We start from the raw sequence: 12755 nt of genomic DNA, 5'->3' as shown, positions 1-12755 counted from the left end.
CCTTATACATGAAAACCCTCCTTCCCTTAACCCCTCATTCAAACCCCTCCACCTGCCACCCCGTCTGAAGAACAGGACTGACACCCAAAACCAACTCCAGCTGAAGAGAGCGGTGACGCAACACATCTTAAACAGACTTTCTAATATTTAAGATTGCAGAATGTGAAGGGATTGGTCCCTTTTTTTCCACCCTCCTTCTTGCTCTCTCTCTCTCTCTCTCTCTCTCTCTCTCTCCATCTCTCTCTCTCTATCTCTCTCTCTGTCTCTGTCTCTCTCGGCCTTCTCACTGCGGCTGACAAAATGCATACAGAGACGTTTCCCCTTCGGGGTGCTCTCTGTATCAAAGTGCTGCTCCATGCACCCTTCACAGGTCTGGAGCCACGGATGGATATATTTTTAACAGGGGTCTGTCTGCGAGGCACTTTAGTCATCCTGAGCCGTGCGTAGAAAACAACAGGACTAATCCTAAGCGCTGCAGTGTGAGGATGAGAGGGAGACAGGCCCAACAGCTCTTGTCTTGGCTGCTGCCAGCTCTGAGAGACAATTCATCCCGCAATCCTGTGTCCAGACAGGCCGGTTGAGCTCCAAAATAATGATGCGACCTGATCGCCCACTGGCAAGGCAACAACGCAGGGAGGGATAGAGGGAATGAGAGAAGAGGAGAGAGAGAAAAAGAGAGAAAGACACACACACACACACACACACACACACACACACACACACACACACACACACACACACACACACACACACTCCCAGACACACAGACAGACACAGACAGAGAGAGACAGAGAGGGAGCACAGACAAAGAGAGACCAATGACTTGATCCAACACCAGTAAATAACACAACAAAATCAGAAGTTGCAGTTTCTCGGAAGGATGCCTCACGCAATACTGACCCCCAACATACTGTCATATGATGAGGACATGTGATGTGGCAACACCAAAGAGTCACAACACCTAAGAGGACCATGGGCAACACCAAAGAGTCACAACACCTAAGAGGACCATGGGAGGTTTGGATTATAACGTGAATTCAATTAGCCTTTACACTACAGCACTACACCAACACTGGCAACTGGGTAGCACTGTAAAGAGCTTTTAATGGACGGCAAAATGTGACAGTGACACAAGTGTGAAGTGTTAGGCACATTCCATTACACATGACTGGTTTCACGTCAAAAGCCCTTGCAAGGTAAACCATTCGATGTGTGCTTAATTTCCTTACTTTCTAGGTCCTGTATCTGCCATGTGTCATTGGATACGCCTCACAGGGTAATCTAGTACATCTATGTCTGTGGCATTTTTGTTTTATGTCCCTTTAAGAGGGAGTGTCCCTTTAAGACAAAATAGGATTTTGTGGGAAATGTTTGTTGTGGGCCTTGGGGAAATATGGTTTAGGGGAATGTAAAGCCTTGAGCAGCCGACTGTAGAAACACCTAAACAAGACAAAGACAGCTGATTTAGTGGAATACGATCACACTTGGTTGTGGGAGGATTCATGAACATTAAGCCACCTGATAGCACCATAGATTACAATGCCAGGCCTGAGTTCTGTCTTCCCTGAATACAGGTAAGAGCCATGCCTTTCACTTTACTGACTTTTTCTTATTATTTGGATAGGTTTTTGGTTAGGATATCTCATGGGAGTCAATGTTTATGGACACATAGTTGAACATAGAAAGATAAAAGCTTCTTTTGTTCATGCTCTACGCTAAGTGTGTGTTTTCTTATTACCACTATGTACACAGGAAGCCAGAACTTAAAAGTATAAGATACGTCTGAGAACCAAGCTTATTGTTATAATAAGATACATATTAACTTGGGGGGGGAAAAACAAACTGGAATGGTTAAGGACCATGCCCTAATTTGACTTAGCATTGCTTACACACACTTGTGATTAATTGTATAGTCTGAATAACAAAAGATGTAATGAGGGGCGCATTAATGACTAATACTGCGGTTCAACTGATATATGCTGAATATTGTGTCCCTATTCTGCTCAGACTTTCACATTGATTTAGCAAAACACACAGTGCCATGGCTGCCAGCGGAACAGAGCCCGGCCCGAGGCGACGGCGAGCCTGATTGTATTCAGATAGGGACATGCTCAATTCCGCCCCACACTATTTGCATTTTTTCCCCCCCGTTCAACGCAAATTGATAGGTATGCAGAACAACACAGAGGCTGATCCAAGGGAATGTAATCAGTTGAAATGATTAAGTCTTCTACTGTACTGTGTGATACTGTATGCATTTGTTGGCATTCGGTTGCTGCTTGGACTGTCTAGAATAGGAGTGAATGAGAACTGCTTTGTTGTGTACGGTAGTCAGCCAAACTGACCCCACCTGTCATTTGACCGAAAATTTGAGGCTTTAATTAAGCCCACAGGAAAAGACGCATTGTGGTACGTTTTGCTATAATAGCATAAACTTAAGGTATTCGGCTGAACCGCATCGGATCAGTGTCAACCAATTAGAACTGTACATTTTCATAAATGCTCATGTGTTTATGGAATGCTTCTTCATCAAAGTGATCATAATGGGTGTTCTGAGTTCCATTCATGCAGATACATCACAGAGGGATGTGGCATGATTCCATGTCTGACTGCTGACACCACAGCTTTGCTGTGCTTGGGGGACAGTAACCTAGCAGCAGTAATATGTGTATGTTTCCAGGGCCGGTTGTTGTGCCAAGCGGATCGCGGGAGTCTCCTCATGCGCACACTGAAACAGGAGCCAGGTGTGTGCAGCCACAGTGGTCTAATATGGACCAAAGTAGCTCCAGTGGCCCAGATAACAACACTGTATACAGTGTGTGTGTGTGTGTGTGTGTGTGTGTGTGTGTGTGTGTGTGTGTGTGTGTGTGTGAGAGAGAAAGAGGGAGGGATGCACTGTAGACATCACCTGCAGCCTCTTCTGCGAGACTCAAGACCATGTTAATCTTGCCTCCACTTGCATTGCATTCGAGTTCCCTCCCAAGCCGGGTCCTCTGCCGCCATGCTTTTACAGTCCAGTACCACTGTATCCAGAGCAGAGCGTCTGTCACAGGCGGACTGGGTGGCGCTACTGTCAGAGTGGCGCTACTGTCAGAGTGGCGCTACTGTCAGAGTGGCGCTACTGTCAGAGTGGAACTCAGCGTGAGCGGAAGGAGGGACTACAACCGACCGACTATTTCACCTGAGCTCACCTCTATAGAAATCACTTTCAGTGAAAAACAACAGCTCTGGGCTCTAACACACTTCACAGAGCAATGATCCATTTAGCCAGGGTTTTCACCTTTCCCCAGCTACACTGTACTTGACGAAACAGCGGCTCAGGTTTGTTCGAATTCTGTTCAATTTGTTTTCCTTCAAATAACTGCCGATTCCAATCACGAGGAGCTGTTGAATATGAAGAGGTTAAAGTTGTATTGTGGCAACAAGCATTGGAGAGGGGCCAGCGGAATGTGTATTCTGCCAGCACCTTATAGTCTTAAAAAATGAAAGACGGCAGTAACAGTGACATCCTTCTCTGATGGGAGGGCCTTTCACCTCTTTTCTGCATCTGTATCAACTGTCTTTTGTTGATCTCTTAGTTTGTTGAGTCGATACAGCACGCAGGACCTCCTGTACAGTGTATAATGGTGTGCAAATCCAATCCAAACTTACCTTGAAGTCGTCGGGAAGGAGAAGTTTGCAGGTCCTGAGGAAGCTGAGAATGAAGCGGAATATCTCTCCATCCCGGTCAATGAAGTAGTGCTGCTTCAAGCTGTCCAACACAATGGGCTCTGTGCCATTAAACAGGCGGCTGATTCTGAAAATTGAAACACACACACACACACACACACACACACACACACACATACACACACACATAATGGAATGAGGCCGGGGCTGCCTTCAAATGCATGAAACAATTACCCTCCATTTATTTTTCAATTTTATTAGCGCTAAAGCCTGAAATGTATTAGCATCCAGGTTGAAACAAGGGGCTTAAGGCGCATTTCCTGTGTTCCAGACCTGTTTGAAGTGTCCCTTCTGCTGGGAGATTAGAGCCACATACACAGTCTGTGGTTGTACTTACAGAAATGAATGGCAAGAGTTCAGCTGCACAGCTCTATTACTGTAGTGTCTCAGGTGTGTGAAACAGAGGAAAACCACATTGTACATCTCAGGAACATAACCAGAGACACAGCAGCAATATCCATGTGTGTCAGGGACAGGGTAAGGAACAATCAGAATTTCAAATTGATTCAATGCAAGAAGTGAACAGAAATTCAATTAATGGATTTCTATGATTGTGAATTTAGATTGTAAACTGCATGTTGTTTTGAGTACCTTTCACTAATGACAGTTCTATCCATATGGTTTTGTTTTTGAAAACAGAGACCAACCTATACAAGTGATTTGTGCCTGTGAAAGGCTGGTAAGGTTCACTTGAATTCAACATTCGCCTTGTTTAGTCCAAAAAAGTAATTTCGCTAAAATCGGCAAGCAGCGTTTGCATTAGAATGCAAGACAACAGATGGAGCTTTCATGAATTATTGACAGAACTTTGATGTAATAAGACACCTGTTGCCAAGTATCCCATGCTTGACCTCTCGCTGAGTGAGCAAGGAGTAAGCTGTGAAGTTGGCTACAGGGCCTCATCAAGGCAAAGACCGGAAATTGCAGTAATATGCTAGCTTTCATCCGAGCATTTCTGTACGATGCCGGCAGATATTCTTGGACACCTCATTTCTCTCATCTTTTGTGAGGTTGTCCTACCACACCGTGTACCTTTCCCAACCGCTAGTTAATGAATTGCCCCTCAGACTTGCACTGTGTCTGTCAAATTGTAAAAGATTTGGTGAGGGAGAGAAATGTGACACTGTGTGTTGGTCAATACGTATATGATTGTATATTAATGTTTTACTTCTGTAGTTTCAGGAGTTACTCAACAGGTCTCTGTCAAGTATCCTTTGAGAGTAAGTTTGAGACGTTTTCGTAGCACATTTCTATCCTCTCTCACATTAACAGCACTTGGCAGGGGAAGGCATCGCTGTTCGCATCACGTTGATGTAATCAGCTCGTTAAAGCCCCACATTAGTCATTGTTTATGTTTTTTTGCTGATATATGACAAGTCACGTCTGAAAATTGGCATTTAGGTCAAAGGATATGTATTTTGGGTGATACATTCTGCTTTCTTAGCTCCTCGTGAAACGGTTTCCCGCGTGCCGTGACGTATGACATTTCACACAGCACAGAGTGTGGCATGGCTAGCCTGTTTGTAAAGCTGGCGCCCAGAGTCAAATATAACCCTACGAACCGTTTTTATGACTGAGTCAAACAACCTTTCGACACATTTATTGAGAATTGCTCCTAGCTATATCTGCCGTTACTTTCTCAAATAGCTCCGTGAATGACTAACTTCACCACTCAGTGCCACAGCCAGTATGTTTTTCAAGAAAAGTGGGCCTTTTAATCATGCTAACAGCTTTTAGGTCAGCTGAACACACTACTGTTAAAAAACACACAAAAAAATCACAAGAGGGTGAAATTCACACAAGCCTTAGCCGTAGCGTTAGCCTAGCTAGCAACTGTCAAATCCTGTTATAAGATACTGTACTGCCAGAGAGAGGGTCGCAGTGGGAATCTCAATGATTGACTCCACAGTTTAAATCTCTGAAACGAATTGCATTGAATTGCCTTGTAAAGAATTGCCTTGTAAAGGAACAGCCCCTGTATCAAAGGGCTTCATCAGGTATAGACTGAATCCTATCATGTAGAATTTGCCCTGTTTTTCCTTTCCAGTTAACTATATCAAGAGCCAGTGCAAAGATGCTCTCCCTCTCTCTTCCTTCTCCATGTCTCTAGCCTTCTCTCTTTCTCTCCCTCTCTCTTCTTTCTCTCTCTCCATCTTTCCCCCTCTCTCTTACTCCCTTTCTCTCTGGAAATCGATGCAAAATGCTTTATAAAAAACCAATACTCATCTCCCTGTTACGCCCGAGGTGTTCCTTTCTCATATGGTCTTGCAATTCTTCCAGCTAGAATTTCACCATACCCCTCCAGGCTAAACTCTGTTTTTCATCTCCACTTTTTTAAAAAGCAATTAAAATGCTGCCTGTTTTTCTTTTCTCCTTTCCCCCTCTCTCTCTCTCTGTCTCTCCCTCTCTCTTCTCCATTTCTGTATCTCCCTCGCTCTCAATGTTTCCTTTGGTAAATCACTGATTGGGGGGCCCCTGAGCACCTGAAGACGGACCCCTTCTCACCCCTTGAGAGAGAGAGAGAGAGAGAGAGAGAGAGGGGGGGGGGGATAGGTGGTGTGGCAGTGAGAGAGAGAAAGAGAAAGAGAGAGAGAGAGAGAGGATAGGTGGTGTGGCAGTGTGAGAGAGAGAGAGAGACTCTGATCTCTCATCCCAACGGTGCAGAGAGTAGCAGCAGCAGGCGGTAGGTAGGCCTCTCATGGAGCCAGACATGTCAGACAGGAGACGCTCAATAGCAGCTAACAGTTTAGAGCTGAACTGGGATTCATGGCTAGGGGTGTGGGTGGGTCAAGGGCAGCCTCAGACTCACTCTCTCTGAACTGTGAAAGATACTTGAGCTGTCTTACAAGGATTATCAATGAGTTCTGACTTGATACTGTAGGACATCCAATGTATGTCAGTGAAAACAAATAGCCAGAGAGAGTGTTGGGATGCATTCATCAAACCCAAACTTCAAGAACTATCATACATTGGCTCTGTTCAAGAATCCCAAGCTATGAAGGGAGATCCTGATTGTGCACTGATTTCTAAAATTAAAACTGAAGGTTCAAACATGACTTGACTTTTAAACACTATTGATGAATAATGTACTGCATATGTCAGAAAGTGAACACTTGGTTGCACATTAGATTACAGTGCAGAAATTACGAGGTAATTACTTGGCAAAATGTTAAACAGTAATAACATAATAATTACTTGTTTGTTTGGGAGTCATCATCGTAAGCACCACTACTGCAGGCACCATTAGGTACCAGCAGTTATGAATGGTGTTGAATTCTTTCAGGTAAGTTTTGGAAAGCATCCACTGTCACCACATCATTCCCTAACAAATACTAGGTCAATCCCAAAACAACACTGTAAAAAAGTGCTAAAACGTTACACAGTAGATTCATAAAAGGGAGAACTAATGAGTTTGAATGTGATAAACTGCGTGTGAGCAGATCAACACAAAGGACTACAGCACATACAGGAATATAGCACCGTATTTAGCATTCGTAATGCGCACCAGAAAGAACGAAAAAAAAGAAAAGTGTCAAGGGGTCATTTCAAAATAGCTTCCTTGTCTGAGGAATAGTTGGCCAATTTCCCCAGCTTCTGTTCTCACAGAGCACTGAAGCTGCTCTCCCTAAGTATGAGCTACACAGAGCCCACATCAATGTTTCATGGCCCCTGTCCCTTAATGTGAGCTGTGCAAGAGAAGATGAATGCCCCGACATTAGTTACTAGACTAAGTTTCTTTTCGCATCCTGCATTATTAAGGGAGCAATCTATTAAAAGTCATCATCAACTTAAAATTCTTTAAACTTAAATCTTTTAATTGTCGAGTTGCAGTTTGAACGAGGTGGACTAGTTCTACTACTCTGACGGTTATCGTCTAAACACTGCATATACTCTGGCTATTGCAGTGTAATTGTTTTGCTTTCTGTCAGCCATTATCCTAATTGACACAAAAGGGCTCCTCCTTCACTGGCTCCAGTGGAAAGTGCACCCCTGGGGCGAACTGTAGCGAAGAGGCAGAAGCTCCAACATCCACATTGGTATCCTGTCATTACTCTTACTGTAAAAGCTCTGTTTTCTGAGCTCTGTACTCAGTGTGTTCCTTTTGCATGGTTTGTTGGCCTTATGTGTCCAGTGTACAGTATGGTTTGTTTGTAAAGTGTCACATGTTACATTAATAATGGTATGACGATAGAATATAAAATGATCAAACTATCAGAGGAAACATAGCCTATTTTTGAGAAACATCTCAAACACCATAGCATCTAATATTGATTTAAAGAAATACAAATGTGAATGTACTAACAACAAAATGCTTGCAAACAATTCTGTTGATAATACACATTCAGTACTAGTAACCACAACAACATCTACAATGTACAGTAACCTGCTGTGTCTTGTCCTGCTTTGCAGTCCAACACTCTTAAATATATCAAATACACAGCCGCATAACAGCAACAATAAACAGGACATCATAAAAAACAATCATAATAATTTGCCTATTATAGGCACACTGTATTTCTCATGACATGGCAAATCATGTTGCTTATGAATAAACAAAACAAAGGCAGTTGACACTGACTTCCTGTCAGAGCTGTGTGAATATTGAAAGGCTTATGTGGTCACCATTTTCTCAGATTTTTCCTACAAACGGATGTATGTTTACTTTGGCTTGGCTGGGACTCTGTGCCTTCTCAAGTACAGGCACAGACAAGAGCATATAGCCACAGTATACTGTTGCATTAAGAATGCCTCCTACAGCAAGCATGAATCAATTACATTAGCATGCTATGCACTTTAGTTACATTTTAGTTGTGTATCGTTTAGACATGGATTAGGGAGGGTTTCAGTTACTGCAGTGACTAATCGTGCTGACTGCACATCCAATAGAGTGCATCATAGGTCAAGTGACCAAGAGAATCAACCTGTAGCATGATTTCAGTGAATGAGACAGTCAGCTGTACAGCACTAAACACATCATACATGTGTCATGTCATTATAAAATACAATTTAAATATGATCATAGAAATACTGGTTAGGCTATTCAAAAACATCAAACCAAGAGAAAAACAAATAATTTTTTATGAAATGTCAGTGGATAATTACAACTACTTTTGAGGAGGTTTATGGGTGGAATTTACTAACAAAATAACATTATTTAGTATATGAATTAGGCTGCAATCACATTTGGTATAAGTAATTGAAATCCAAAAATATTAGTGTTCTCCTCAAATGTTATAACATATTCTGAAAAGTGAATATTAGGCATAGCTTAATACCCCTGAGCGTCATGTCTTGACATTAGGTTAATCAACAAGATTAATACAGTTAATTAAGCATGCCTTAAAGACTTAGACATATCCTTACCTTGAGTCTGGGTATTTGGTAAGAGTCGCCAGGCTGCTAGTATACATGTGTCCACCGACGTCAATGTGCACCGGAGCATTCGACTTCGTCAGTTGAGCCGGTAGAGGGATTCCTTGTGAGGCCAAAGGAGAAACCGGGGACCGGGTCAAAGACAGGCGTGACATGCTTCTTCCTTCCTGAAAACACGTAAATGGAAAAGCCATAGAAAATAAATTACTCGACTCTCAAGACAGAAGGTATCTTCCACCACCGCGCTCTGACTCTTATCAGATCACTTCCACGACTGTCGGGTCGCATTTTTAGCTTACAAATTATTGCCACCGCTCTAATTAAGTATGTTTGCATCTTTTCATACACCACCGGAGGGGAGGATAGAAGGATGCTTATTAGGGATCCAGAAAGAGGAATGCTAGGTGTCAGCCTCTAGGGGGATAAAACAAACTGCAATATTCTAATTAAAGGTCGTGTTATGTGTTAGACGTGATATGCCCAGACACACCAACCACCAATCTGAGAGCACGAAATCGAGGGCATTCTGCAACTTTGTTCCTGAACCATGCATGCACATTAATGCACATAGTCCCCCTTACATGATTGTCATGTTAATCCCCCCCCCCCCATGAAAATACTATACACTATAACAAACGTTAGGCAATATGTATGCCTACAAAATATACAGGCAAGTATGAAATAGGCTGTTGATTCCAAGACTACATGGTGGTAATGTAAGCCCTAATTGAACTGTGTATATAAAAGTAACAGTTGTAATAGATTTGCTCGGATTCCCCCTATTATGACCTATGAAAAACTACAGTAGGTGAACACTTTCGTGGTTACAACGATGTTCAACCGGCAGAGAATACAACTCCTGGCTGTTGTGACGGGGTATTACTGTACATAGGATGGGAAGTTGGGAAGCAAACTACCGTTTCATGCATGTGGACTTTCAATTACATTAGACTAATCCCTCCCCAAACTATTCCAGAGCTTCTTGTAGCTACTCTCAGGAGATCACAGAGACACTGCGCTTCAGGCCAGGGCACCGACCACAAAGCACAGTCCAAGGCGCAAGGTTACACTTTGATTAAGTAATGCTGTTGCCTATCTAAGGCATGTGAGAATTGGGAAATCGTAGTTTCTCAAGTTGAATAACCAATTACTGGAATTGAATTCAATAACGGTTTCTTATAAGAGCCCTATAGGCCTGTATTAGTGACTTTGGCACACTTTTTTATTTGCGCAAATAAAACATGCGCAAATGATATCCATTCTACTAACGGACGACTAACATCTTTAAAACTTTCCAATAGTTAACGCAGTCAATGAAAGGTAAGGTAGTTTGAAAACAACTTACAGGGTGATAACTTGAATTAAAAACAAATCTATTCAGTCCGTACTGGAGGTCGCGGGAATAAACAAAATCTTTGTAACTTGAAAGACGCATTTCATCGACTTGTTCTTCCATTCAAACGCATAATTGCAAAGCTGTTATTTTAACCATAAAAGGTAAACAGAAGGCTGTTGTTAGGGCTCCATTCAGCCCTTTGCTCCAGGCGAGATGCCTAGGGCAGAGAGTGGAGACTACAGAATTTTCCAGGGTGTTGCCCGCCTCGCTGTACGCACGGAGCCTTCAGGAATAATGTTCATTTAATACGCACGCTGGATGATACATTTCAGATCCCAGTGAAAGAAAGACTTCAAAAGACTTAAGAAGTTTTGGGCGTATGAGGCTATCCCACCTCTTCATATAGCCATGGGCCACAGTAACCAATACTGATGATAATGTTGGGGAATATAGCCTACCAGATAGGAGCTCTCTCTCTCTCTCTCCCTCTCTCTCTCTCTCCCTCCCTCTCTCTCTCTCTGTCCGTCTGTCTCTCTCTCTTTCACTCTTACTCACTCACTCACTCACTCACTCCCTCTCTCTTTCACACACACACACACACACACACACACACACACACACACGGGGTAAAGAATGGTGACGATGGGAGGAGTTGACTGAGTGAGGGAAGGTAGATGATATGATCGATATGGGGGGTAAATGTAAAAATAAAGAGGCCATACAAGTCAGGAAATGCGACGCACTCATTGTGTTTCCCTGTCATGAAAAAACAAAATCAGAACGTAGTAGCCTACCATTGACTCCTTTCAATGATGTCAGCTCTGACATCTGTTCCCTGACAATCTGTAATATTGCTTCCCATTTACCAAATTCTAGCTGTAGTATTTCGTAGCCTATGAATAAACCTGAAACATCCACAAGAGTTTACTATTTTTACAGCAATACCAAAGATATTAGGTAACAAAGTTCAATCTTTCAATATTGGATATTGAAATGTGCATGAATTGTTTAGGAAATAGTCAAATGTATTGTAAACCAGAGAACGCGCGACCGTTGAAATACATTGTTTCAACACTTTTGCCCTCTTGAGCACAGAGTTTGCATTGATGCCTACGGATAACCTTATTCTACCAATCGCACAATATGGCGTCTCACTATACCAACACAAAATTATGATCCAGAGACGTTTGATTCAAAAGCTTACACAGCGGTAAATTGTACGCGTAAATATGAGAGTAACCTCAAAAGAAAACAGGGAAAGCCAACAGCCTAAACAAGAATTCACACGTTTGTCCACACTGGACAAAACATCCCTAATGGTAAAGTTATATCCCTTCTAATAACCCAGACAGAGCACTGAGCTGGTAGCCTATGCTCCCTGATTATTATTATAATAGGCTATATTATGGTAATGTTTTAAATACTGTATCTTAATATTAATTTTGTCATACCGTTTCAAACATTGTAGGGAGTCCGAGGGATTCCGTGCCAGTTTCAATCAGTCCCAGCTGATGTCTGCGTCCCCACTTTCAAATGCCCCGAGTTTCGTAGAACTATAGTGCCATCCAGCACCCAAAGCATTCCTCAAGTCGAACCCGCTCTCCTCTAACGAAACCCGAAACACTGTATCCACAAACCGTTTTAAAACATGAATCTATCATACATTGATTGAAAAGGGTCGCTGTGGCTTTAAAGATCTATCTACAGTAGTGTTGGCTTGACTTGTTCAGACCAAGCTCTTTCCACAAAAGCGACACAGGATGCAAGCAGCGTTCTTACCTTGTACATTAGATGAGATATCTCCTTCCCCCTTTCTGTCCTTATTTCTATACACTTTAAATTTCAGTCCGTCAAATCCTGCTTCGTATTTTAGCTTCTTGACTGCCTTTTTGCTTAAATGAAACTGCCGGTCTGTTATGAGAAGAAGAAAGCCAATAATCCGTCTCTAAATAACAGAGCAGTGCTAAAAAAGAATTCTTGCTCCGGGCTGCCCAAACGCCTCTGGGGCAAGGATTAGGCTACAATTAGCTCGACTGCACTCGCGCCCAGGCACATTTTTAGAACGAAAACGTGATACTCTCTCTCTTTTCCCCTAAATTATGACAACATCTGAGTATGATCGTTAATGTTTTGTTTTTTTTTCGTATTTTCCGGCAAAAGTAAAAATAGAGCACTCCGCGTAACGGTTTAAAGTTCTGGTTTACAGGGGGGTAACGGTTAAATGCAGTTCACTATCAGGCAAGTGTCACGTCGCTCAATAGATTTAGAGCAGGAAAAAAAGCAGATTTTAATCATTGTCATTTCGTCTGATGTAATA

General features: G+C 42.5%; 1 protein-coding gene across 2 annotated transcripts in view; it reads right to left on the bottom strand.

The window, feature by feature from the left end:
- kctd15b (potassium channel tetramerization domain containing 15b) overlaps positions 1 to 12020 on the bottom strand; it is a gene marked incomplete at both ends in the record, with an annotated part of 19497 nt that extends 7477 nt beyond the window's left edge. The window contains 3 exons of one of the 2 annotated variants that reach the window (XM_083691390.1): positions 3652 to 3796; positions 9094 to 9269; positions 11890 to 12020. In XM_083691390.1, the coding sequence (XP_083547516.1) occupies positions 3652 to 3796; positions 9094 to 9269; positions 11890 to 11901 (333 nt within the window). Of the gene's footprint in view, positions 1 to 3651; positions 3797 to 9093; positions 9297 to 11889 lie in introns of those variants that run through there. The other variant, XM_083691389.1, reaches the window with a different exon arrangement.
- Positions 12021 to 12755: the final 735 nt, after the last annotated feature.

The sequence above is a fragment of the Argentina silus genome (assembly GCF_951799395.1).
Source record: "Argentina silus genome assembly, chromosome: 19".
NCBI lineage: Eukaryota > Metazoa > Chordata > Actinopteri > Argentiniformes > Argentinidae > Argentina > Argentina silus.
The sequence above is the reverse complement of the archived record's forward strand: the minus strand, read 5'-3'. Positions and strand labels throughout refer to the sequence as shown.